Below are 27,993 nucleotides of genomic sequence, written 5' to 3' on the forward strand. Positions count from 1 at the left end.
TAGCCTATGAGTAGTAACAAATTCTCAACAAAAGCAACATGTTCGAATGTTGTGGATCTAAGCCATACCTAACAGTCAGTATCAATTGCAGAAATTTGGTACGCATGAATTATAAATGATACCTTCCGCAACTCCAGGGGAATGAACTCTGAGCTCTTGAATTCAAAGGGGTCTATTAAGCAATGGGCCTATTAAGCGCTTGAACTGCGTCACAGAGAGGGAAGTTCTTCCTTATGTCTGCAATTATGCCAGCTACAATAACGCACGATTTAAATCAGAAAATTGTGTTGTGTCGCCCCCCAGAGGACATTCAAAGTTTAAACCACAGTTTTCGTGGTCAAACTGAGACTGTCAAACTTTTATATTTTGTTCCTTTCCAGTTTCCGTAGTTTAAAAACTCAGTAAAGTTAGCCGGAAACGCCGGCGAGTGAGTACATCTTCGTAAATGGAATTTTATTTTCAAAGTAAAAATATTGACATAATAATTTAAATAAAAAAGAACAAACACAGGCTCAAATATAAATACAGAATAGTATATCAAATACTTATCTGGCCAATCAGATGTCGGAAAAAAGAAACATAAGTTATTGATAAAGCTACTGAAGGTGATACAATATGAAGCAACAATTGTATTTTGAAATCTATAAGGAAAACATCATCTTACAACATTGTATCTAGTTAGATAACTTGACAGCGGTCCATCTTATATTGTTGAAGCAGTTCAGGACGAACACAATACTTTCTTTTCCAGTCGCTCGCGTAACTTTAAAATGTAGAACAACTATCTAACTTTAGCTTAACATAAAGAGCACAATAGATGCACTGCACGGTGGGACGGCAACCTTTTTTCTCCTCTGCTATGAATCTTTGCCAAAGGAAATTTGTGTTTTGGGATTATGAAAGGGCTGCTCATTGCCAGTCGATGTGTAGCTAGAAGAGCAACGGGACGCTGTGACAACGAGCTAAATGTGAGTCTGGTCACAGTTGAATGACTGGCTGCTTGTCATCATGCCGAGCCAAACGACGTCCCCGCCGCTGACAGTGACTGTGCTTGCCGCGCTGTGGGTCAGTTTGGGTCGGTGCGATGTGTCCGAGTCTCTGGGGCCAGGATGTGACAGTGGAAAGGTACCGTTTAATAAAAGCTCCGTCCGTTGGCGTGTGTGTCACCAATTGCTGTAATGATATAATAATGTTATGTCTGGGCGTTAAAATGCACTTTACTTCCGTGTGTGTGTGTGTGTGTGTGTGTGTGATAGCTCTATTTGGATAAAGACCTGTCTGAGGATGTCGTTTATTGGGACTGTCCGGTGTCTATTTGGTCAGAGTCTGCTCAGGTAACTATGGATACAGCAGAGCTCATCATCATCATCTGTTACACATTTATCTTCCAAGCTTTAGTGTCTTAGGTGGGTGGGGTGTGGTGCTACAATGCCAGGAAAATCGTGGGAAAATTATTGTTGTGGTAAGGCTTGTACATCTGATACTGTCTGTAGTGTAAACAAGCTTTTAAAACTCCTTTGCTTCTTTAGGTGGTTTAAACATAGTTCACTGTCTGTCTTATCTACAGAGACTTACTAGTATCGACACAGTGTATGATCCTGAGGTGAGTAAACACCTTACCAAGCACTTTATTTGAGAGTCTTCCTTAACCCTTTGACCCTCAAACAGTGACGTAGCACAGACAACCGAATAACACACAGTCATGCATCAAAATTCACACGTTATGCAAGTGCATGAATTGAACCTAAAGCTTTGCCCTTTTTTCAATTTTACAGAATGTGTTTGCCGCCTCAGTTTGAGTTACTGAAACTTCTTCCTTTGTTAAATGTCAAACAGAAAGTTGGTGAAAACTGAACACCTGCTAACTTTTTTAATGCATGATTTAATAAATGATGTTTACAGGGTACTTAACCCAGATTGAGGTGATTTATAAATAATTAGATCTGATTTTCTTTCACTGCAGCCAGCCAGGCAGATCTGCATGGATAAATCTATTTCCTACCATCATACCATTCCCAACAGGTAAGGCCATTTGGACAGACATTTAATACATATGCTCTAAAGAGGAAGGGATATGGTTTAACAGAAGTTAGGAGGCTGGAGTGTCTTTATTACCCTCACATACACTTGGTTTCTGTGCTTTGTAATACTATAAAGAAGGTATGAATCTGTTAAGAATCTGTCTCTTTATTTGTGTGTTGTAGTGGAGCATTTAGACCAGTAAGGGCTGAGAGTGGAGAGTACTTGTACTGCCCTCCTCAACGCTGGCTCAATAACTTGCATGTAAGTTACAGCAATGAGCATCTTTTGGTGCGGAGCTGCCACTGAACACAGATTTTCTTGATTATCAGGGATTCTAACAAACAGCAATGGCATGTCAGCGACTTTTATTAATGGACCTTTGTCGGCAATGATGCCAGAATGCGTTGAGATAACTTCTGGTTTAATGCAGCAGTGGGTGGTTGTCAGCAGTCAGCTGAGAGGAACCTAAACATTTGGCTTTAAGAATCTTGGTCAGCTGAAAAACATTATTAACAGACAGAGAGGGAATACAACATTTACATTATTATAAGCTCTTAGTGTCATAAATTTTGGTGAAATCTAAATAGGTAGAAACCATGTGATAATGGTAGAGGGTGGAGATATTGATAGTCACATGTGTGCCTGTGTTTTTCTGTATTTTCCAGCATGCAGCTACTGTTTTGCTCTACCATCCATGCATTCCTCTCCACGAGCGTCTACATCTGTCTGTCCTGGCCCGCTCCTGTCTGTCAGACTACATCATTACTGCTCATCCACAGCTCAATAAACACAGAGTGAGACAAATCCTTTATCCCTGTTCTCTGATCCATCAAAAGTAGTATCCAGTGGAATCCAAAATATTTCTGTGGCCTTTTAAGACTGCATAGTCTGTTGGCCTGTTGAAATATTTTGAGCTTTGCACACTTCAATGACACATCTCTGTCAGCTTTAACACTTGAATACAACTGACGATGTAATTCAGTACTCTTTCACAAGTAGATCTACCCGGTACTTGGTATTGACTAAGGAAGCCCATGCTGGTGATCTGAAATATAAGCAATTGTGTTTTCTTACCAAAATTAAAGAACAAAGTAATATTGGAAAAGATTGTAGAAATACGCAATACTATTTGTTCTGTGTTCAGCCAATAGCCTTGGTGTCCTGGGGTCGCACCTTGGAGCTGTCCACCACAGCCTCCTCGGACATCTGTGATTGGCTGGAGGCCACAGCATCCACGAGCAGTAGGTTTGATGGTGTGAGCCAGAGCAGAAAGTACAACTTGCTGTTAATCTGGTCAGCTGAGCAGCGCTGGCAACAACATGCACATCCAGAGGAAAACTCAGCAAAAATGAAGGTTTGGACAATTGAGTGGTGCTGATTTTTTTTCATTTACATGGCATTAACTGTCAGTCATTTAGAAAGTCTTGTAGAAGTCTCTAAAGATTTCTCTTACTGTAAATCCCCAGGAGTCTCTGAGGCTGTGCTGTGAGAAGACCATCTCTTCACTGCTGAATCGACCGATGGTGGCAAAGGAAGGAAAAATTAGGCGGATAAGAGCTGCTATAAGAGAAAATCCAGAGAAGAGAGAAAACACAAGAGCACGTGTTTCTAGTTTTACGTCAAACCAGACTCTCAGCATCACAGGGGACGTACAGGACCACAACAACACACTTGGACCAACAGCAGATTCTTCTCCAGGGAACAGGACTCCGACAGATCCTCCTGCTACAAGGGGAGCTCCTTCTCCATCTAAGATCCAAAATCTAAACCAGGACCTCACACCCAGGTCCACAAGTCTTCTGGGCTCTATTATGCCTGAGACTACACTCAGAACTCAGTCTTTAGGATCTGGAGCTACTGGGTACCACAAAAGCAGGCTAACACAACAGACAGCAGCACAGCAGCTCAGTCCTCAACACACTGCCCTCAGAAACCCCTCTGCTGGGCTGGACGCTCTTGGTGTGAACAGTGAACATAACCATATTGTCAGGTCTGACGGCCTGGCACTCGGCTCCAAAGATGAAGGTAAAGACTCCGTTTCGCATTTGAAACACGTGAAAGAGAGCGACTCCAGAGAGAAACACAGCACAGCAAATGGCATGATGAAGGATAATGAAGTAGTAGATGTTAAAGAGAGAGAGTTGGAACACAAGCAGGTACACATTGACACACACTCTCACCACAAAAGTGAAAACACTGGCTTCGATTCTGTTTCCAAATCCCAACTGGCGTCTCTGCCTCAGCCACAGCAACACTTGAACCCACAGCCAGCCAGTTACCTCCCCAACAGCCACAACTGTGACGGCTGCAAAGCAGGAGAACGCTGTGAATGCAACAAGGACTTGGAGGCCGAGGCCCAGGTCACTGTTGTGAATAAGGGCTTGCCGAGGACCCCAAGGACGGATGAGGCAGTGTGGGCAGCAGCATCGCTGGGTTTCCTGCTGGTTCTCTTAACCCTCTCAGTGCTTCACACACGCCTGTACCGCCACTGGAGGACCACTCCCAGTCTTTACTGGCACGACCCACAGCAGGACTATGATAGCGTGGCAGGTAGGGGGACCACACAGGGTTCACTTGAATTAGATCTTCTTAGGTGAAGGTTCCAGGTCACCTTTATTTGTAAGCTTCAGCAGCTTAGTTAATATTTTTTGTGTTTGTGTGTGTGTTCTTTAGATGTAATCCGCAGGAGACTACGAATTGCAAAGAGGAGGCGGAAAAGGGGCCGAAGACAGGAGTGTGTTCTTCTGCCCAGCTCCTCCAGCTCAGATGATAATCCATAGAAAAAAATGAAGGAAACATCCCCAAGATTGTCAAGAATGCTCTCACTGCGTGTAGAGGAGGTGAAGAAACTGTGAGAAACAAATTAGACCTGAGTTGTGCAAAATGGGCTCATTATTAGGGCAGCATTCCTCATGATCATATTGTTTAACAGAAGTATCTTTTTCGACCATGAGAAATGCACTGGAACACAGAGGCAAAAGATTTCTTCACAAATATGGCTGATTTAACATTTAGTAGTCCAAGAGCAGTCCACCACTAACAACCATAAAAGAATGTCTACATGAGAAGCTAGCTACACAGCCCTCGTGGGTTTCGTGGTACCGGATACCTACTTTGACTCCTCAGGACATCCCCGAAACATTAAATCGAGTCCAAAGAGAAGCTCTTGGTTGTAATTCATGACCTGTGAACTTCCTATATTTGTACGACTTCTTTGTCTTGCACAGTATATATGCCTTATTTTGCTCAGTCCAGTTCTGGTTTTTTCCATTTTTCTACCAGATGATTTTTTTATTGTGCTGCATTTTGTGTGCATTTTGTTGTAATAAGTAGCTTTTTAGCAATACTGAGTTGATTTCCCCTGTGAAGGTTTAGTATGTGAATATCTATGTTGCTGTTCTAAGCAACACTGTCATATGATGGAATGAACATGTGAATAGCTGTACTTTGAAGGCATTTTTGGAGAAAATTCAACAATAATTTGAACAGTAAATTTCTTCACAGAAGTGCTGAGTGTGTGGGTTGCTGTTTGAAACAGCTGCTATGGATGTCAGCATGTTTCCTATTAGCACCATCAGCAGGTAGCATCTGGCCACTTACAGCCAGACCAATAATTGGATTTGTGAGGCTGATGCCAATATCAACAATTGAGGGGTCAAAAAGATGGACCTAATGCCTTTTTTTTTTTAACAATAGCATTTTTTATAAAGAACTGAACAGTGTCAAAGATATTGAGCACAACATTTGCAATAGAAAGATAAAATGTAATGCAGCTCCTTTTTAAGCTACCTTAAATCTCTTACTGATCCCCATAGGGAAACCTGCTCTCTGCATTTACCCCATCCTATGTATTAGGAGCAATGCCAGCCACTTTCCTTTTTGAGAAGGAAGCAAAGAAAATTCAGCATTTAACAACCGCTACATGGCCGATATACATAAACTGATCAGCCACAACATTAAAACCACTGGCAGGAGAAGATCAAATTAGTGAACTCTGCAGGGAAACCTTGGGTTCTGTTTATCATGTGGATGTTCTTTTACACATCAAATTTGGGCAAAAGAAACAATGCAGGTTAATGGCATGAAATTATTAGAACTTTAATAAGATGCTGCTGCTCTTTCAATACTTCCAGCTGTTGTGCACCTTATACCAAGCTGTATTTAATGATCTCTCCATGTCATCATGTAGTTACCTTTTTTACAGTAAGTAACACTAAATGCAGATAGAACCACAGCTTGTTTCACCATTTTATTACAAATGTACAGCTTATGTGTTTCCATTACGATTGACCTTTTTCAGTCATTGTTTTCTCTACTTTATACAGTTTTTAACTTCTGTTAAAAGATAACTCTCCCGTCACCCATCTCCCAAAGTGTAGAGCTGTAAAGAAACACAGGGACAGCAACAGTACAGGCAACAGTGCACTGCCAATGGCTGACTATCAGAAGTGAGTGAGAATAATTCACTGTCTGCAAATTTAAAGTTTGTACTTGTAGAAAGCTTGGTCCAGCTGATAACTTGAGGGTGGTTATAATGATGATGGAGTAGACATGGTGTTCGACATCAACCGACAGAAGCATTTAACATTCATGCTCGAGGCACCCTACATAGTGTTCACTAACTTGGGGAAGGACTGGGCCATGTGCATTTTAGACCCTCCTCTCACCCCTTTTGAGATGACTGTAGTGCTAAGCCGAAGTGCGCTTCAGACCTTTCCTATTGCCTTATCCTGAATCAAACCTGGCATCCTGCACCTAATGTACTTGAACTAAGACCTTTGGGAGAGTGCAGTACATAATTTAGATCCTACTTCACCCAGCTGGTGTTTGAAAAATAGTGCAACTATTACCACACTGTTGAGTTAACTGCCAACATCAAACCATTATCCTCGCTCTTGGCTTCCTGTGGACTCCAGTAGGATCATTAATATGTACAATATAACTACATAAGGGGGTAATACCACAGCATTAACCATACTTACAAGACTTAAAATATCTAAAAGTACATTGGTGTCAAGACTAAAGATCTGAATGAAGATCTGGTAAATAGATGCCATAGCCTGAAGCCCACTTGGGCCAACAAATAGACATAAATATCTCGCAGACATAATGCTAACACATAGCTTAATATAAAATATAGCATGAAAATATATGTTCATATATATGACTCTAGTCTAAAAGTTGGGCAATCATGATTGAAGGGACAAGCTTCTTTGCTGGCCTCTCGTGTGGGTGTGTGTGTTTAAGTATCGCTGTTGTTCCAGCAGTCAGTATAACATCACTGTAATTCAGCCAGGAGATGATGATGATGATGATAATGATGATGTCCAAAGGCATTCAATAGCAAATAACGATACATTTGATGAGTCTTCTGAACACAATTTGTTTTGACAGTAAACAGAGCAAGCAATCCATCCTCCCCTACAGAGACAACCATGCGAGACACTGAGGGACACTGACAAAGGACCCCAAGTGAGGCGGGGAGTCAAAAACAAAACATGAATAAAGTGGACAGAGAAGTGCTGAAGGAGGTCTTGTGTCAGTCTCTCAAAGTGTTTGGGGCTAATTAAAGTCTAACTGCTTTTTGCTCCAAGGTAGCAAAACAAAACAAGATTGAGATGTAACTGTTGTGTCATGGATGAGGTCAATGTTTCAAGCGAGTATATTTAATGTGCAGAGGCCTTGTGAACACTGAGCATGGTTATAGAACAGAGCAATCCAAGAACAACCAACTATTAATGCCACAAACACTTTGAGAAACCAGAGAGATATTGGGGAAAGAGTAGAGCTAAATCCAAATTCTCGTGGCAGCTAGGAAGGACTTTTTAGGTCTCATCTGCATCCTTTCATTACAGATATGACCATATTTGTTCGGCACAGTACAACAAGCTTTAAACCTACAGTAGGCTAAGTGCGCTATCTATTTGAAAAAAACAAAAAAACATCTTTGTTCCCAAATGCTGTCTCTCCATTGGCCGAGTGTAGAGACAGTGAGCTAGAAAAGACAACTTCTGTGGCCCAGATCAGCAGGCCACGACAGAGGATCACGTGGATAATAAAAAACCAAAACCAAACGTGGGCTTCATCTGCTTGCCAGAGTGAAAATAATACATGGCAAGCTGCATCAAACACATTTGTGGTGGCTAAATTAGTGTATTTTCTCAAATTAGTTACTTTCACCATATTTACTTTCCAGGTTGCTAGATCTGGTGCTTTCCACAGGAATACCTAAATCTTAACTGCAACATACCAGTATGTGTATCAACTTAATCTGACTGAACCAATTAGTTAACATGCATGCAAATTATGGCTGCTGTGTAATGCAAGCATCCAAGCACACCCACCATTTAAATAACATACTGCTTTACAGCAAGACCGGGGATGTGTGTTAATCCTCATACACTAACTGGACAAACTTAATTTATTATCCTGCTTGTCACAGCTAAAATGAATGTGGGATTGATTCTGAGATGATTCCACTGGCTCTGTTAAATGAGGCAATCTGATAGGATGAATCAAGCCCAAAACGACAACTAAAGATACACGAAAAGAGCATTTTGATCCAGGTCCTGTTATAATGCACCAAGGGGCTTCCGGTCTGACAGAAAGTCAAAACCAAAAACAAACCTCCCACTACACCCGCTCCCCTTTGGCAACTGTTCAGCCCCTTGGCCACAGGACATACAACAACATAAGAAAGAAAACTCAAGTGTCACCCAGAAATGGTGTGCTTGAGAAACGTTGAGGACCATTTCACAGGTTATTTCCTTTATGTATGTATGTGTGTGCATGTTTACTTTAATCCCAGTAAGAGTTTGAGCACATACTCACCACCTGTCTCCCATTCCCACTAAATGAGAATCATAAACAGTTAAATCAAGATGACAGTCAGTAAAAATATCAATACAAAAAAAACAAACAAAAGGCATTATAAACAACAATAATAAATCACAATTATTCCAGTGTAAGTGTTTGTTTTATGTAAGTCAGTAATTTTTGTCCTCAGAGGTGCAGACCACACTAATCTGCATAATCCAAAATAAAAAATAATAAACAAAAAAAAAAAAGAGAGGGAGACGGAGCGGAAAAAAACTGAAAACATGCCAGATCATGCTGTGTACCGCCAACAACAGGGGGCGACGGGTCGGAGAAAAGCTGGAGTCCCCTGCAAAAGCTAACACAGGAAGAAGCGTCTGAGACCCTGGGTGGTGTGTGGGGTAGGGTGGAGCTAGACAGGTCCCTCAGGGGGGGGGTCCTTCTCTGCACCACAAGATCATCCAGACTGGGATGGGATAGGAGACGGCGGAGGGGGGCTCATGTCTTGTTGGGGAGAGAGAATGGGGGGAGGGAGGGGTAAAGGCAGAGGAGTGGGCCAGAGAGGAAAGGAGAGGGAAATCGTCCTGACTCCTCACAGGACGGAGGGACGGACATGGTGTGGCATGGTTGGTCTTGTCTAAATACACTGCCTCCCTCCCTAGTGCAGGTAAACGGGGAGAGGGAGGGATGATGAGTGACAGGTTAGAATAAATAAAGCAGTAACATTTTAGGATCCAGTTCACTGTACATTGCCACCGTCGTATTTCACGTATGCTTATCACAGTTTAAGTGGGTTATTATACACATCTGATTCCAACAGTTTATTTAGGTTGCAGCAGGCTGTAGTGTTTCCATGTTGGATCCATCCACTCATCGTCCCCTACTTTCACTTCCACACCTCTGTAGTGGTTCTACTAAACAATCGATTCTTTTTGCTTCCATCCCATTCCTTTCCAATGCAAATTCCATATATTTCCATTCCTTATTGCGCACATCATTCTCCTGATCACTTTCCCTCTCTCGTCCTCCCATCTACTGTGTGATCGTATTTTCCCCTCTGTTTTCCTCTACTAGAGGCCCCACCCATCCCTCTGAGCCTACCCATGCATCTGTCTGCTCTCTCTCCCTGTTCCCTCTGCATCCGTCCATCCATGCACTTGTTGGGTCACTGTTTCTTCTCACGTGTCGTGATGGTGACCAGCTGCTTGGCAGCCTTGGCAATGTCATAGGCGCATTGGATGACCTGCTGAGTGAGGAGCTGGTAGTCCACTGCAGGGGCCCCAGGCTCCGAGGGCGCGGCCTTACGGCACTCCACCTGCAACCGCGAGGCACTGGAAGCTAACAGGCGGAGGGAGCAGTGGACTGCATCCAACGCTGGGCGCTACAGAGAAACGAAATGAATCAAAACTCATCGCACATGGTGGATGGTGGAGGATGTAAACAGATAAAGGGGGATAAGGACAGCAACACCCAGACAAAGAAAGAGAAAACACAAAGGGAGAAATGAAACATTGGTACAGCAGACTTACTTTGGGGAAGAGTGAGGCCATCTCAGTGACAGCAGAGTGGATCTTCTCGGAACATGGAACAAAACTAAAGAGAAGAAAATTTGGATCTAAATTAGTAACTGACAAAATCATTAGCATCAGCAACAAGGTTGATGTCCATTCTGTGTACAATAACGAAACCTTTCAACAGTGGCTATTCTCTGACTGAGCTGGTCACCAGTCCACTGTGACATTAACAGCTCCAATCATCTGGTGCAAACGTTCAAAAGTGTGTATAAATGCAAAACAATTTCTGACCAAAATAAAAACAAAAAAAGATGACTGGTGCTAGATGTTCTTGTGACTTCTCAGTGTTTTATCCAATTAAGAGGATCCCTTGCCAGCAAGGATATAATTAGTAGAGTTTGGTCTCTCTTTTTCTCCATCTCTGGGGCGTCTCACACGTACCTGTCATGTTTGAACTCCTGAGCAGCCCTGAGCAGCTCCTGGATATTCTTGGTCACCTGCTCAGTTTTCAGTATGACGTCCTCCGTGCAGGGCAGGGTGGGGTCTGGCTCCCCCGCATCCCCGCCGCCTCCCTCTTCAGACTCCCCACGACCTTCCTCCTCGCTGCTGCGGCCCATACTGACAAGAGAAACACATAAATACACTTTAATTCACACCTTGGACTAAAGTAGAGAACTGACAGTCACAAAGGACATTTATCAGTTTGGACCTTTAGCGGCTCTTTAGCGGCTCAAGTGTTTGCCACATGACGAGGCTGTCTGATTGCCTTGTTTTTCTCATTAATAACTGTCAGTAAAGCTCATTAACCTTTATGTCAGTGTGTGGCCCAAATTTACACTCCTGTATGGCAAGTTTGGAATCTATTTTGTAAACACAATGTAATGGTAATTAAAATATTTATATTACATGGATTATTTCAATCACAAATACTTAAGGGCTTTCAATGACTAATAAGTGCATTATTAATTACCCTATGGCAACTTTTTACTTTGATGCCAAAACTCATTTCGTCTTGAGGGTGCATATTTGATTTCAGAATAAAATTCTGAAAAAGGAAATGTAATACTGAAAATGCTAATAATTTGCAATCAAAACTACAGATATGGATTAAAACACACTCATCCTTGTGTACAGTGAATTGCACTGCGTCTGACCTTAGCGAGAGGTCGTATGTTTGTGTGTTGTCATAGTCACTGTCAGTGCCGCTGCCATGCTTCTCTGGTTTAGGGATCTGGGGAAGGAAACACATCAACAATACTGTTCGTCAGTGCAATTATCACCCACCTCTCCAAAGCTCCCAAGCTGTTCCCTCCTGCAGGGCATAACAGATACATCCTCCCACAATGTTCAAGCATTTGTTCCCAGTGAATGATTTCCACAAAATGGCATAGATGTTAAAAGAGGTTTCAAATAACCAGTGTGAATATTGAATAAATGTTAAGAGTTTGCCTCTCTTAAAAATCTAAACATTTTTGGGATGTAAACATTCCCAGTCAAATTTATGTAAAGGTAAGATGTCTGTCTGGTTTTTGAACATTTGTAGTCTGAACATTTTTAACGGGATCATGGAGATCTGTAATAAAAATTACAACATTGTGGTAAATATTCCAAGCCCTTGTAGTATTTGCAGGATGCAAAATAATGTGAGCCTATAATCTAAACTTCCTAACTGGACTGATTACAGGAGCATGGAGGTTGAAAAATCTAGATTCTTGCATGCAGAAATGTAAACTCAGAACTCACCATGTATCTGCCCATTTCTGTGGATCCAGACAGATGCTGGCTTCCATATGGCGTTGGACCCGCTGTACCACCCTTCCTTACCTGTGAAAAGAAGGTACACAAGGATGGAGAGAGACAGAAGAAGAAGAGATGTGTGGACAAAGAGATGGAGAAGGGAATGAAAGATTAGCAGAGAGAGATGGATGAAGAAATAGGAAAAAATGAGTGTTGGGACAGAGAGCTGTATTTTAAGTTTATATTTATATAAACAGCAGGAAAACAAGATGAATGAGCCGGTGAGAGCAGTGTCAGATCAACTTGGCAGCTCACCTATCATCCCATCAAGACTACATGTCTATAAATACCTAACACAGAAACTCAAACACTCTCACTAAACTAACTGTTGATGAACAGCTATACATCACACTGGGGATCTAAACAAGACTACACACATATTTTACACTAGTTTTGATCTCCATTATTAGAATGCATAATAAGCAGAAGAGGTGCATAGTTGCGTGTGAGAGAAACCTACATCTGATGAAATGGCAAACAATGCAATGACAGACAGAATGCTTACATCCAGAGGATGCACGGCTGCACTGCAGTGAGCAAGGGACAGACAGGTGAAGAGACAGACAGAGAGAAAACAGACAAACAGGTAAATCTTGTGTAGGGATGTGGTGAACTGGACACGACTCCATGGAGGTCTCCATAGAAAGGTTGACAGTAGAGGTGAGTGATGGTGTGTTTGCATACTATAGCTTCAGAGATGCTGCTGAAGACTGAATACTGCTCAGTATTATAACTTGTCACCTAGTCATCTGCTGAGTCAGCAACTTCATCACAAACATAAACATTGTTTGAGCATGAGAAATGTGTGTGCACACGCATGTATGCCTGACCGTCACTTAAGCAGCTGTCCAGAGAGCTATCTGAGAGGTCCAAAGGGTTGAAAATGTAAAAGTCAAAGGGTGCAGAGCAGGCCAGAGAGCAGAGAAATCAGAGGCATCGCCAGGCAACCAGACAGACTACACAATCCCTGTTTTCCATCTTTCTCCTTAACGCCACACTTATGCACTTCCCCTCTGTGGTGCCAAAAAAGACTGAGGTTGTATTTTTCTGAAACAATTCAGCGCTACACTTTCACATTTAAATGGGGATCATGCACAACTGGACCTTTCAAAGAGAAGGATCAGGAACTGAGATGCAGAGTGAGAGAAAGTTGCAGGGAAATAGAGAGATCAGGATTGGACTGTCACCCATCAATCAGGCCAAAGAGAGCCAATCAGGGCCACCAAAGGAAGGCGGGAATTAGAAGGGGCCAGGGGAGTTCTAACTTACGCTGGGTGTGTTGAAGGGCTGCAGGCGGGCTGCCAGGGAGTCCAGGGCTGGGGGACCATGGGCCGTGGGGCCGGGGGCTGCCCCTGGCTCGTACATTGAAAAGGCCTGGCGGTCCCTCCGGTGAGGATGAGAGTGGGGGGTGACCGAGGAGGGCACCGAGAGCCCCGGGGGGTCCGCTCCTGGCCCAAACCCGCCCAGACCCCCTCCGCCTATTCCTCCTCTCACCCCACCCCCTTGCCAGTGGCCTCCGGCCCCCCCTCCTCCGCCAGGCCCTCCTACCCCATGGCCAGCTGACCCCCCAGCCTGCTGGCCCCCCCGCAGCGCACTGTTCTCTGTCTGCATCCGCGTGATCTACAGTAGAGGAGGAAGGGAGCAGGGAAGGATGAGAGGGTAAAGGGAGGGATGGAGGGAGGGACATGGGGAGGTTAAAGGGATGGGAGGTGGTGTCAACTGAATGGTCAAAAACAAGCATCCACAATCACAGATACAGTAAAAAGGCTCATACATAGTAAGTGACAACAGTACTGGGAAGGGACGGAATGTGTGGTGAAAACACTGGAATAGGTTACATGTCAAGGCAGGGATCAGGTCTTGGGAAGAGGATGGAAGGCTACATACCTGAATATATATACACAGATTGTTTTCAAGGGTCAGTGGGGGAAATAAGGGCTCACCTGCACTCAGGTACTGTTGACTACCATGTAATGGTGTAATGGACCACAGTATTCGCTGCCTGTACTAAGTGCTTGCATGTACAAGTGCATGCTCCCCTTAACTCTACACTAAATCCTCAGTTCAGAAACAAAATGCCCATATGAATGAATCACAGGTCACATAAACTGACAATGGTTGCCATTAATGAATGCAATGAGCTTGTGATCATGACTCACGGGAAACACAAGAAGCGACGACGAACAACAAATGAGCATTATTAGAAATGAACACTGTCCAAAACGAAAGTGACGGCTAAAATCAGAATGGGGGATTTGTAGCAGCACCCTGTCTGCACAAGAGAATGACAGCTGCTTTAGTTACTAAAGAACAGTGAAACGCTGTCACCAAATACATCTTCCTCAGACGACTGTGTAGCAAAATGACAGCCTGTCAGAGAAAATACATCAACTCGCAAAGATATTTAAATATTCACTTGTCTCTCCATCATCCTGACCTCCTTCTGTCTGACTCAATTGTTCCTTCTCATTTTGCCAACCTGTCTTTGTCACTTTATCTTGTGTGTTCTACGTATCATCCCTCTGTCTGATATCATATACAAACTTCTCCACTTAAGGCTTTTCTGTTCACCTTTCTAAGAGACAATTCATACTGACCTATCTTGTACCATCCCATCTCTCTTACCTGTCCATTTTTGCATTTTCTGCAATTATTAAATAAAATAATAAAATATTAAAGTTCTTTGTTCTCTCCTGCCCTGACTTTCAATATCCCAACATTCTGCTGTAGATAAGTTACTGCACATTCTGACACTCGGAGCGTTGATGCTGTCCGCTCTTTCATCCCCACTCCGTACTCCCTACCTCCTTCTGGAGCCGCCGGAGCTCCTCGCTCAGGTTGTTGTTCACCTTCATCAGCTGCTGCACCTTGGCTTCTGAAGAGGCCAGGGCCTTCTTCACCTCCAGGTACTCCTGCAGGGTGATGGGACCGTCTGACAAGTCTGATGAATCCATACTCTGGATTGACAGGATATACAGGCAGACGCACATGGAAAGACAGACAGGAATACAGATGGGTGAACAGAAAAGCACAGTGAGGAAACGTACATCATGAGACTTATGAAGCTAGCCCCAGTGTGGCATACCTCATTTTTTTACAGTTTTTCTCATGCACTCCTGTTTAGGATGGTACCATTCTATGGTATATACAATGTGAAGTCTTTGTAATTTTTATGCAGTGGTAAAGGAAATCAGTGCCTTTTGAGAAGGAAGAAACAGAGCTCACAACCGTGTGAGAGGAAGAGCTTTAGCCTGCCCTGCAGCCTGAAGGCCAGTACTACAGTTGATCACATGCATGAAGACAGTAGGGCCTTAGTTCTTGTTCCCAGTGCACCATATGCAACCACTTCCTGTGACCCTGGAGCATGCTCAAAGGCAGTACTATACCACTCCCTAAAAACTGAACCATTTAAAACAACTTTCTCTATTCTTCTTCTGTTTATTGTTATTTGTCCACCTCTTAGCCAATCCGTTTCTATTTTACTCTCACCATACATTGCTGGGTACACTGCCACACATTCAATCCTATGAGGAGAACAAAATAATGAATGCACATAACTCCAGAGCGGAGGCGGGGGTGGAACCTCTAACTTGAGGTTTGTCAGAGTTTTTCCAACTGAGCTAAACAAGTCCACAGTAACACTCAAGTTACTGGTTGCTGTTGTTCACTTTTTCATTTCTTCCACTCCCATTTTGTACCATTTTCCTCTCTTTCACTCTCTTCTCTCTCTCCCCTGCATGAACAATGCCTCTCTGACAAGGACTCAGAATAGCTGATGATGTCACTCAGGAGCTATGTGGCAGCCCGAACTGTAGCCACTCCCCGCAAAGCATGCTGGGACAAGCAGTCATCAAGAGGGAACTGTGGCAAAGCTTTGCTAGCTGATGCAACTATATTATGTAGACGAAAGTATCCAGACACACCTCTTCAAGAGGCTGTTTATCAGGGGTTGTGCTGGGCCCCTGACTTCCAGTGAAGGGAAATCTTAATGCTTCAGCATATCAAGACAATTTGGACAATGCTATGCATCCAGCTTTGTAGTAACAGTCTGGGAAGGGCCCTTTTCTATTCCAGCATGACTGTCCACTGCATGACCATCCAATACTTTTGGGATGAACTGGAACAGAGACTGTGAGCCAGGACTTTTTGTCCAATGTCAGTGCCTGACCTCACATGTGTATTTAAAATGTAATGTCATTAAAGTCCCTTTTGGTGCAATGGTCAGGTGCCCCAGAACTTTTGACCATATAGAGTACTTTTCTCCAAGTTTAAGTTTAAGTAAATTCTCTAAATCGTTGAATACCATGTAAAAACTATTAGTGTGTCAACGTGTACAGAGTTGTGTATTAACAGATTTTACAGTGAATGTGGCAGGATGTGAATTTGTTTTCCAAAATAAGCAGTGTGTGCTCAAGCACTATACCTTAGCACGGTTGCTACGTTGTGTGTTGTTGTTGTTCTGGGTAGTCAGCTCACTGTCCGTGTCTTCATCAGAGGCTACACTGTCGTAGTCATGCTGGTCATCATCGATACCCAGATCCAATGGGTCTGACAAGGGAAAATTGTGCTTATTTATTACACCTCTTAACATACAGAATGCTCAGACTAATTACAATGCTTCAGACAGCTGTCTATCCACAGTTATTTCATTGGGAGTCTGCTCACATAAAATTTCCACACACATAAAAACGTACGGCCTGGTCTGGTGCAAATGTTAACTCTTCAATAATAAACCCCAAAGACACCACCATGTGTTCTTCCATTGCTAAATTGCTGGACTGGAGCCGTTCACCATGATGCTGTTGGCAACAATACTCAAATTTGATCCTAAAATGTCTTCTAAAAGGTCCACACTGTTGCACAGAATGGTTCTGTGAAAAGTCAATAAACTGACCTGAATCCATCCATATCCATTGTAACCAGGTTAAGTTATACTGTATGCTCTTGGTTTTTGCTATTTTACAAAGCTTTATAATTGCCTTCAGCTGTCAGTTCTAATCTATCTGTCCCTTCCTCCCAGTGTCTCACCAGTAGGGCTGCTGAGACCTTTCCCCTGCTGTCTTCTTTTGGCATCACTCAGAATGTCGATGATAAGCGTGGCAAACTCCCGAGCATTAAAACGGGCCAGCTTCTGACGGCCCTGAGAGAAGAATGAGTCAGAAGTTAGGACTTGCATTATCATATGTGTACACATCCACAAACAATTTTCCTAACAGTTTCTCTCATGAGTTCTGTGGAATACAGATGCAATCCAGCTCACAGCCAGTGGTTTACTGCCTGTGTGACTACTGTGGTCAACGACCATGTGCTGTGGAAAAACACAGTCATACTTAACACAAATTCAAATACACACCATCACAATGGTTCTCACACATACAAAAACACTAGGGAAAAAAAAAACAAAAAAAACTGTGCTATTACACTAGTATGCTGGCATCCACATAAGAGATTGAAAAGCTCAATACCCAAAGCAATGTGCTAATCATAGCGCATCACTCTGGAAGCCAAAAAAAGGTTGTAAGTTCAAATCTAAATGTGTGTTAGTGTGTTTCTCTTCTTTTTCACCCCATAAAGATACTGTTCCTGACCAGAGAGAATGGCCCAACCAGGGCAGAGCAAACGTGGTGATGTTGGTAATTTTTTTCCATGTGTATATGTGTGCGTATGCTCGTGTTAAAAGGCAACTAATGATCCACACAGATGAGGAGAAACTATGTGACAGGACATATGGGATTTCTCTCTCTCTCTCACACATACACACAGCCACACACACACAGTGAGGAAGGGAGAGAAAGACAGATGGATTACATCGTTCCTCCTCTTTCACAGCTGAGGAACATCCCTTGTAAATTTCACACTAATTCTCAGCTTCTACCCAAAACAAATCCACAGTCTAACTGTCTGAGATAGCACTAGGCTCTATTTTTTCTTTTGCCCGAAAGTTCTTTCACCTTAGTTTCTTCTTTTTTTGCCAGTCCTGTCACTGCCTACATGTAAAAAATATCTATAATACAAATGTGTATGAGCATATACAAATGTCATCTGTCATTACCTGCACTGTAGGCTGATGTATGTATAAGTGTGTGTGTGTATGTTTTACCTGGTTGCGTGTGGCAGAGTATTCAGGGTTAACCGGTAGGAAGGGCACCGCGCTGCGTTCTGTTACCAAAGTGCTGTGGTTCTGGGTCGTAAGCCACACTGGAGACACAAACACGAAGCAAAAAAATAAGTATGACTTTGTCTCTGTGTGAGTGTGTTTAACATGGAATATGGGCAGTCAGCACACACGCCCACACATGCAAACAAACATAAACCAAGCACTGTAAAAACTATACAGCAGATGCAAAAGCTGAATCCCATTCCCTACAATCGACTGGTGTGCTTTGAGTCCACCCCTTGTGTGCGGCCGCGTATGTGTTTTTGTATCCTTGCCACTTACCTGTGGTGCTTCTGTCAGAGATCTCAATTTGACTGCTGCCACTACTGAAGGGAAGGCAGAGAAGAAACGGAAAAAAAGAAGGAAACAGAGCGAGAAAGAGCAGAGGAGGAGGAGAGAAGCTCAAGAATTTCTGAGGCACTTCCTCACTCCGTCTCTCCTCCTCCCTCACTCAGTCACTCCAACTGGCCTTCCTCTTCAACACTTGCTTTCCTTTTCTCCTCACCCTGTCCTTCAAATTCACTCTCAACCGCTATTTTCTCTGCAATTTTCTCTTTTCTGATTCTGATTTGGCCTGATCTCTCCTATATTTTCTCCTCAAAGTTCATGTCAGTAATGTCTTGAGTGGGTGTTTTCTATTTCTTCCAGCATCTAGTTTCCATATTGGGGAAAAGTCAAAAAACCGACAGGAAGTTAGGAGCAAGGCTCACCTGCATCGTTTTCTCTGCGATCTACCTCGTCATAGACGTCCATTGCTAGCTCCTCAAACAAGCGATTGTTGAGCTGTCACACACACAAACAAATTGACCCCAGGTATGTTAACAGGTGCTTTAGTACATGCCTACACTTCAAACACATAGTCGCACATGAAAACAAGTCATCTGGGGTGCAGCTTTTAAGATTTTACTTGCCATGTTGTCTAATTTTCAATCAATCATCACATTTTTTCAAAAACTTGTGACTCAAGTCCTTCAAATGTTGAGAACTGACCATCAGGTCTCAGTTTTTGGATTACTAGCATTCTGTGGGGCTTAACAGATGGCTCTGAAGCGAACAAACATTATTCTGGCAAAGAGCAGAAATTCTGGCTCTTGCCCATTTTCATCTTCATCTTTTCACATCACTTTCAAGGATGCAAGAAAACTGACTCAATCTATTGTCTAAAAAACTCCGACCTTGACGATTCTAAACACTGTCTGTACAACTGTAATGTAAACGCACAATAAGCCATGATTTTAATCTCATAGTTCATCCAAACTCACCGCTTGGAGCTTCTTTTTAGCAGCCTTGGCCAATTCTGAGAGATCGAGACTAGAAAACACAGAAAACAACAATTAGAGGGGTACCACAGAGATACAGCAGCATAAAGACATGGACTTGGAGGGAGGAAAGAAGACATGGGTATGGAGAGAGGAGCAAGAAGTGAGGAGTTGGGAAGGGAGTACAAAAGGGAACATTTGGGGCCTGATGCATTGGATGATGGTAACTGCCATATGGAGCCAAGTAAACCTGAAATGGTAGTCAACATGTTATTTTCCTACTCTATGTTGCAGTAGACTCAAGTGTGTTAGAAGATTCATGACACAGGTTAAAAGCTGAATTTTTGGAAAATGGAAATCTGGCATGGTTCTCGTGAGCAAAGCAACACCTTACATACTGAAGAAGGCCGAAAAACTTGAAACTCTAGTTCATCAAAGCCTCTAGTCATCTAGATTTTGCCCCTCAGAACAAACTGTATAACTTTCTATTTTCTTGTGGTAACAGATAAAGGCTTGATAAAAATCCCACTGTGGAACCACTGAGGCTCATTCTGAAATACAACAGGCAAATCTTTGAAAGATGGTTCAACAGAGAGAGGGGACTGAAATGAAGAAGAGATTCTGGAGAAAAGGAACAAGGAAAGTGAAGATACCTCTGTGTCGGGCACTTAGGACGAGCTCTGGCTCCACCAAGCGCAGCGAAATGGAGAAAACAGAAGATGAGTAAGAAAAAGAAAGAAACAGACAGAAAGAGGAGTAGAGAAGCCACATCAAAACAGCTTTAATTGTTATTATCGAGAAGAACCATTCACCAGAACAGAGCAGATGCAAGAAGAGTTAGAGTTAGCAGCCGAGATGTAAGACCCACTTGAGTAAAATATAGATTTTGAGGTGCACTTATTTATGCTGCCTACTTTGTACATTTGTGAGTGATTTTTACTTTTTTGACTCAGCCATGAAAAGCCCGAACCCATCAAATCTTAGAAAGAAGATGCATCAAGAAATTCTTAAGTTCATTAACATAAGATGACTGAGTGCTGCTGTACTCCTCAAAAACTGCAGATTGTGATTAATAAAGAAAAACACACCTCATGTATTTAAATGATTGTAGGTAATAGCTGAGATCATCCTTTACAATAAACAGCCAGCTTTGATACAGATGCCAAAGAGCTCCTTAATCTAACTTCTTGTTTGGGTGTGGTTACGCATACTATGGTGCCACCCTCTGGTCAGAACGCTAAACTGCATCAGCATCAATTAATCCATGTTATAGAGTCACACTGAAGAGGTAGTCACAGAAGTATGGCAAGTCAGGGAACTGCAAAGTTGATGTATACTCACAAAGATACTTCATGCAATCAAACCACACCATGCATGTGAAAAACAGGACACTCATAAAAACTTTAAAAGAAAACATGAAATGTCATGATCCATACCTGTCTGCCATTTGAGGAATAATATAATGGCCATTCTTATGATCTGAGGAGAGGAGAGGAGAGGAGAGGAGAGGAGAGGAGGCTTAATAAGTGAGTAAGTAGTAACTGAGGTAAACAACTATGCTCATGACCATACGAGGTGCATCCAAACTGGTGCAAAGGGTTACCTGGGCGTCGTCCACAAAGGTAGAAAGCTAATCTGTCCGTCAGTTCATACTGACACTCTACCAGCCGCTCTGCTAGCTCTATATGACCCGCCTGCCTGGAACACAGACACAAACACAAATAAGTCTCCTTTCTCGTTGCATTTTTATCCTCGGAAAACTCTCCGCAAACTGTGTTATTAATCTATCATGTTTGTGTCTTGTACCTTGCGTAGTCCATAGGCGTGCGTCCATTGATGTCAGGCGCTCCTGGGTCTGCGCCGTACACCACTAAAAGTTCAGCTTGCAGGATCTGGCCTGCCTTTGCTGCCACATGGAGCGGGGTAGTGCCTTTCTCCTAGCGGGTCAGGAAGACGCACAAACAAGAGTCAATACGCAAAGCCAGGCATGAACAGAGTAACTTAACAGTGTGGCTAATTGCTAGACAGAGTGAGTCAATGGATAGATTTTTTTCCTGACCGGATGGAAGAAATTGGCCTGAGCACCGAGGGACAGGAGCCGAAGACATGTCTCTAAACTCCCCGTCCGCACACTTGAGTGGAGTTGCTAATACAGAGAGGTATAGAGAAGAGAAACATAGAGTGTCAGGGATGGAAAGATTAAACAACATCAAGAGACAGAAGCAAGCACAATCCCCTTAGTAGCTCTACAGCATTAGAGATCATTATTACAGCCTACTGTGTCACTGAGATCACCTTTTGCCAGGGTGTTTTATTAGTGCAGTGAGTGTGAGCTTGTGTGACTGTATGATTGCACATGCACATAGTACTTGTTTATATGTGAAGAGGCTTCCCAGTGACATCTATAAACTAAACATCCTTTGTGTTTAGACATGCAGTTCAACAACATGGCAATGTTCACATAGGTTAATTAGCCTACACTCATAAACCTTTCTGCTGCAGAATACTAAAACCTCACCTTACTGAGATCCTTGGTGGTGACGCCATCATCATCGCGGCAGGGCAGCTTGTGCACAAAGGCCAGCATCTGATATTTGGCTCTGATGAATTCTGACTTAGTGGGACTACACAGGAGGAGGAGAAGGCAAAATGGTTAGGAGAAGCAAATAAAATTTAAGTTTCTTTCTTGATGCCACATATTTTTTTCATGTATAACATAAGTTAAGTTGTGTAATTAGTGAACTGAACAGAAGTTTTTCTTGCAGTTCTCATTCATTTCATTTCATTTCTTCCGTAGCCACAGTTCAACCCAAAAATAGCTAGTTTTACAAAGATTTTATGAGAACTAAATATAATTTATTCACAGCGAATGATCCCTGGCTAAGATAAAAAGTGCTTAGAGGGCACTAACAACAACTGGGTGCAATTGTTCTTAGCTACAGGAGACACCAATTACATTCAGAAAGGTTTTATAAAATTCCTGTGCAGCAGAGACGTTAATTTCCTCCAGCCAAAGTGATCTGGGGGAAATGTGTGACGGTTTTGCACTGTACTTACTGGACTTTGTCCTGGGGGTTGGGTTTCCTACGACCGCTCTGTACCTGAGCGGGGTCCAGAAGACTGTGCTCCCATATGGAGTTGGCCCCGTTACTGGCCAAGGTCTGAACCATCTGAAACACAGACACACACACTCACCAAGGTTGGGTCAAATTACTAGAAAATTACAAACATAGTCACAAGAATATTCTGGTGAGCAAGGTCACTCATGCAAGCTCTATGTGTTGAATTTCTTGGTTTTAGAATGGCCAAAAATCTGCAAACAATGCGCCTACGTGGGGAAAGACATATAAATTAGCTTTAATAAAGAACACAAACTGTTTTTAATTAACCAAAGAAAGAAGAACGCCAAAGAAAAACCGCACTGCTGTGTCAGGTTTCTATAGTAGTGCTCACCTTCTGTGGTGCTTTTAATTTGTTTTCATTTTACAAGCTCTTCCCTGCTCCTCTGCCCTTTCCCTCACTGCTCATCTCTCAGCCTTACCTGCAGTAGTGCGGGAGGCCATCCACTGTGCCTCAAGTGCTTGACTATGGAGATATGGCGGCCCAAGCTGCGGTGGACAGAACAGCATTCATCGCATATCAGGACACCTCGGTTGATACTGGTCCAGCCTGGGTCTATCAAACAAAGGGAAAAAATGGATGGTAATACAAGTCTTACAAGCATGACTTTTTTAGCATTGTACAGAATTTTCATTTCTTAACTACAACAGTTCCTTGCTGCAGTCCATGCGGCATGGACACTCTGTGTTCTCCATATTACTATAAAACCCTCAATATGCGAGGAGTACAATGGGAGCATGATTTACAGTTTACTACCACAGGACTCTGATACCATTTGTTTTTTCCCCCAACAAGACATGTGCTCTGCCAACACTGCTACCCTGGTCAGACTCCACTCAAGGTCAAGTCAAGCATATGCTCCTCTTAGTCCACTGTTTTCAGGTGCTAAGCTGCAGTAAGAAGCATGAAATGAAGTATGTGGATATGTATACACAGAGTGAAAAACATAAACATCAGCAACAGCATAAAGTACAGCAATCCTCTGTCATCAAACATTTCATAAGTGAACGCGCCTTTATCTATAAGTGTACTGAACAATGCACATTAAAAAGCAGACTTGTGCTTTAGACGGTCTGAAATAAATTAATTTAAAAATATAAGTTCATATTAATAATCTGAATTTGCAAAGTAACTCGTAACTAAAGGGATTAAAGGAGTGCAGGGGAGTAAAACGTACAATATCTGCCTCCAAAATAAAGTGGAGTGAAAGTATAAAAACTGTGAAAGCAAAAACTCTTGACTCTAAGATTTTCATTTTCATTGCAAATGTTGGCTCTGAAAATATTGCATTTGCTCAGAAAAAAAAACATACTGGTCAATCCCTAACCACTATGTTGATGTAGAAAATTTACATCAGTCTGCCTTTGTGAGGTGTCTTAGTTACAGTTGAAAGGTTCAATGAAGAGTACCTAATACATGGATAAAGTTAGATCACACATACAGTATAAATGACATAATGCTGGTTGTACTTTAAGTCCCCTTAGCATGCACAGAGCCCAGCTTTGATAAAAGTGATTACAGATAGAGGACTCATCTGAACATACAAGCATGCAGAATTTAAAACTCCTAGTCACCTAACTGCTGCAAAAAATGACAGAAACCAATGTGTAGTAAGTCACAATCAGCACACCATTAAAAATTTTATTTTACCAATTATACTTAATATTACAGCAAAACTGTGTGTGAAAAAGAGAAAAGTTAAATGTTTGAAGATTCAAGGCTTTTCAATTTTTGATAAAGGAAACATTATTAAAATGTGCATGCTCCTACACACACACACACACACACTCCAAGTAAACTCTGATCTTCAGCTTTGTGTGTGACCAGTGATGCCTCACTGGCTATGCCAAATGTCAAATCTAATAGTTTCCAGTAGCACTCTGGGGTTTTAGTGACATTAGGTATTTATTTTAGTCTGCTAAATGTGATATTGATGTATATTATTCTGGGGAGAACATGGTTTCTTTTTCTACCTAAAACATGTACCTGAAGCTTATTATCTAAATTAAAAAAAAAAGATAACCGTGAATGAGGTAAGGATGGGAGAGGAAGCTGCAAGGGCCTGTGCCAGTCAACTGACAGCGACACACTAGTCACAGAGTCCTGGTCATCTTTATGCCCTCGGGAACCTGATGTGATGAGCAGCTCACAACTAACACAGCCTGCAATATCAAAACGAATACATACGCACACATCATGCACATGACAAATGTGTACACACACACACACACATTCGATATCTGCTTTAGTCACTCTCAGGCTGGGATAAAACTGTCTGGGCTTAGGGTATTAATGGAGCTAAAATAGTCCATCATCAGATGAACAGACATGCTGCAAGTCTTTCTGCCCATAGAAAAAGTAGCAGCAAATGCGAAATGGCTTTGATAAGAGATATAGCCTAGTTTAGAACAGTAGCCTGTAGGCTTTAAAGGCCAGACTGCAGCAATTTAATTCTTTAATCTGTGTAATAAATATAAAAACTCCCACAGGCTGTGCTATCTGCTTGGCTTGCAGGATCAATATAAAGTTACACATTAAGCTATTAGACCTGAATAGACTATTGGCAGCGGCATATTGGCCAAATCTGCAGCAAGACATAATGTAGCCTTAAGTTGGTCTAATTCATCAATACATTTAAATTTTTTCATCTGTCACCTAAGCCTGCATAAAACGTGCACTATAATGAGTATTAATAGTGAATCATAACAGTCAAGTCTTGTTGAAATATATATTGCAAATGCTGCTAAAATAACCATGATAATACCCAGAAGCAAGATGCAGGTGCACTTGTTGGCCATAGTCACAGCTTGGTTGATTGTGATTCATGCACACAGCTTTTTAAACTAGACCAAACAACAAACCAATTTCAACATCAATAGTAAACCTTGACAATGTAACACAGCAAAGGAATTGGACGCCACTGTCAAACTGCTCTAAATGCTTGTGCAAGACTCTCAGTTTCATATACAACTGCATCTGTGCTCAATGAAGAGTTTACTATCATGACAACATGATTCACTGTTGCTGTAAACCGTGCAGATTGCCACAGCGTGACATTAAAGCCTCCCGAGGCTTGGCTAGGACCAGAAGTATCAGTCGTCCTTTGTAGCCATGCCATTGAGTTATCCCCTAGTATGACACAAGGCTGGGTAGAAGGGAGGTGGCCTGTCACCAGTGGCTAGGTCAGCATTTTGCAGAATGCACTGCGTGTGTGTGCATGTCGTTGCAAGGAGGGGCTGCATACAAAGGGCAGATGGCAGTAGAAGAAGTATACAGCTAGTAACAGGTACACCAACACAAACAAACCATCTACTATTTTGAGAAATCTGCAGTTTCATTTCAGGAAACCCATGTCAATTGATTATTGCCTCACAACAACCATAAATCTTCTCCTCTATCCAAAAAGGTTTGATCTGTCAACTGTTGAACTGGGTTTAGTTAGTGCTAGACAGATTATGAAGGAGTAAAAACAATTGCGGTGCCAGGAGGACAGTAAGACAGGAAGGTAGGTTAGTAGTAGGTACAGGCCACAAAAAGTAGCAGGGTGCGGCTAGCAAAATTTTGTACATTGAGCAGTAGGGCCCCAAAGCTCGTGGACAGGTTTGCACACACATGCACACATACTGCTATCAGGGGGAGCAGCTGTGAGGAGAGCAGCTGTTGTAATGCATGTACGCATGAATGAATGTAAGAAACACACACAGAGGAGCACCAATAATTAAGTGCCTCAAACTAAACATGAGGTCATGTGAGGCTGCATATGCGAGGCAGGGGATGCCGTGGTTGTTTTGGCATCACCTCTACTTCACTTTGTCACAAATACAAAGTGGAGGCAAACATGTTAAAACTAAGTGGCCCAACATCCACAACAGTGGAAATAATACATTGCTCTTATTTGACAGGTGAAATTTGAACATATTCCGTCCTTTCAATTAAAATTAAATTAAACATAAATTAACTCCTGTATGTTCCCTCAGCCTTAGGTATGGTTTCATTTGTGAACTGTGGTGTAGACCAAAAATGCTGTGAATTAAGCGAGCTGAACATATACACACCTCTATTTACGTAGACAAGTTAAGCTCTATCAGGGTTTTTCCAACAGTACACAAATTGCCAAAAACTAACCCCAAACACAGTGAGGACCACTGGCTGGTAGCTGACGCCTTAGCTGAATCGGTTTAGCAATAACTTGCCGTTTAGCAAAAGTTAGCTAGATTAGCTAACATTGTAGCTAAGCTAGTAGCGTTAGCCAGGTACAGAATGTCAAAATGCCGCGGGCAAGTACTAACGATAACACAGCGGTTCTGGACTATAACCATGATAGCATATATCGGTGCATTAGGTGTGAGCTAAATGTTTTATATCATCCAATAACGCAGTCAGTCAAAATCGCTTGCTCGTTAGCCAGGCTAAGCTAACGTGTTCAGAAGTCAGTCCCGGTCAAGAAAATCAAAACAAATGTCTCTCCGAGTAGGAAGGCGACATAAATCTGACACTCAGTTCTTCCAATGCAGCAAACAAACTAGTACCCCTCGCATATGGCCTCGGTCAGTCAAATAGAGGTAACCAAATCAAGCTACTGAATGGGACACATTAACGTTGAGAAGCAAATACATTTCCAGTTGTGATAACACGCCTATTTTTCACTGTTTATTTTGGGCCTAAGAGACGCTTGAAAGCCCTGGCCGTTTTCCTGCTCTGCGGACCCACTGACAGTGACATCAGCTTCGGCCCTGTTATCCCACCATGTAGCCTTCCCAACGTATTGTTCCAGTGTAGTGGTCTATTTTTGATTTACTTTCATCCCCCCTACCTGGCGCACTGCAGTCGGCGCAGACTTCTGTCCTTTGTATCTTTCTTGACATCTCGAAAGTCGCTGAAATCGAGAGGTGGATGTCGGTGATGATGATGTGGTTTGCCCCTTTTCCCCCGAGTTACCGACCGACGTCTGCCGTCAACCGATGCGGCCCCTGAATCCCCGGAAGCCGGGTGGTGCGATCGGCTTTCCCGGCCAGCTGACAGTTGAATTTCCCGTTTGTTCCTGCGGTCTCTTCGCCCCCGTTCGCCGCTGAACTCGAGTCTACAGTCGAGTTATGTGAACATAGTTAATCTGACTGTTTGTATGAACATCATGGGGCAATATTTAGGTTACAAAATCTGTTCGCTGCATTTCCTGCAATTCACCGAGAGACGGCAGCTCAGTACCTGTCAGTTTCCGCACACACACCCAACATCCATACAGCCCACCTATGGAGGGACAGGGAGGGGTGACAGGGCAAAAATAGCCATAGGAATAGTCGTTCTTCGA

General features: G+C 42.7%; 2 protein-coding genes across 5 annotated transcripts; one reads left to right on the top strand and one right to left on the bottom strand.

Moving 5' to 3' along the window:
* Window positions 1–687: 687 nt before the first annotated feature.
* Window positions 688–9,089, top strand: tp53i13 (tumor protein p53 inducible protein 13). 2 transcript variants are annotated; one of them, XM_046388596.1, is made up of 10 exons: window positions 688–1,125; window positions 1,257–1,334; window positions 1,568–1,603; window positions 1,964–2,022; window positions 2,205–2,283; window positions 2,688–2,816; window positions 3,167–3,376; window positions 3,489–4,178; window positions 4,266–4,572; window positions 4,696–9,089. In XM_046388596.1, exons 1-10 carry the CDS (start codon window positions 1,009–1,011, stop codon window positions 4,800–4,802), a joined length of 1,812 nt encoding a protein of 603 aa, XP_046244552.1. In that variant the 5' UTR covers window positions 688–1,008; the 3' UTR covers window positions 4,803–9,089. The 2 variants fall into 2 exon arrangements, with proteins under 2 accessions (XP_046244552.1, XP_046244551.1); XM_046388595.1 differs by having other exon boundaries at window positions 3,489–4,572.
* git1 (G protein-coupled receptor kinase interacting ArfGAP 1) lies at window positions 6,259–27,984 on the bottom strand. Of its 3 annotated transcripts, XM_046388591.1 has the most exons (22): window positions 27,891–27,984; window positions 27,499–27,765; window positions 23,107–23,240; window positions 22,623–22,735; window positions 22,084–22,189; window positions 21,625–21,711; window positions 21,372–21,502; window positions 21,169–21,263; window positions 21,002–21,044; window positions 20,219–20,245; window positions 19,569–19,617; window positions 19,017–19,089; window positions 18,250–18,347; window positions 17,178–17,289; window positions 16,573–16,697; window positions 14,954–15,106; window positions 13,419–13,769; window positions 12,096–12,176; window positions 11,507–11,583; window positions 10,794–10,970; window positions 10,368–10,431; window positions 6,259–10,219 (listed from the first exon to the last, which is right to left on the bottom strand). In XM_046388591.1, the coding sequence occupies exons 2-22, from the start codon at window positions 27,548–27,550 to the stop codon at window positions 10,004–10,006; spliced, it is 2,364 nt and encodes a 787-aa protein (XP_046244547.1). In that variant the 5' UTR covers window positions 27,551–27,765; window positions 27,891–27,984; the 3' UTR covers window positions 6,259–10,003. The 3 variants fall into 3 exon arrangements, with proteins under 3 accessions (XP_046244547.1, XP_046244550.1, XP_046244549.1); XM_046388594.1 differs by lacking the exons at window positions 27,499–27,765; window positions 27,891–27,984 and adding an exon at window positions 26,741–27,484; XM_046388593.1 differs by lacking the exon at window positions 20,219–20,245 and having other exon boundaries at window positions 27,499–27,940.
* Window positions 27,985–27,993: the final 9 nt, after the last annotated feature.

Source organism: Scatophagus argus, chromosome 5, assembly GCF_020382885.2.
Source record: "Scatophagus argus isolate fScaArg1 chromosome 5, fScaArg1.pri, whole genome shotgun sequence".
In the NCBI taxonomy this organism is placed as follows: domain Eukaryota; kingdom Metazoa; phylum Chordata; class Actinopteri; family Scatophagidae; genus Scatophagus; species Scatophagus argus.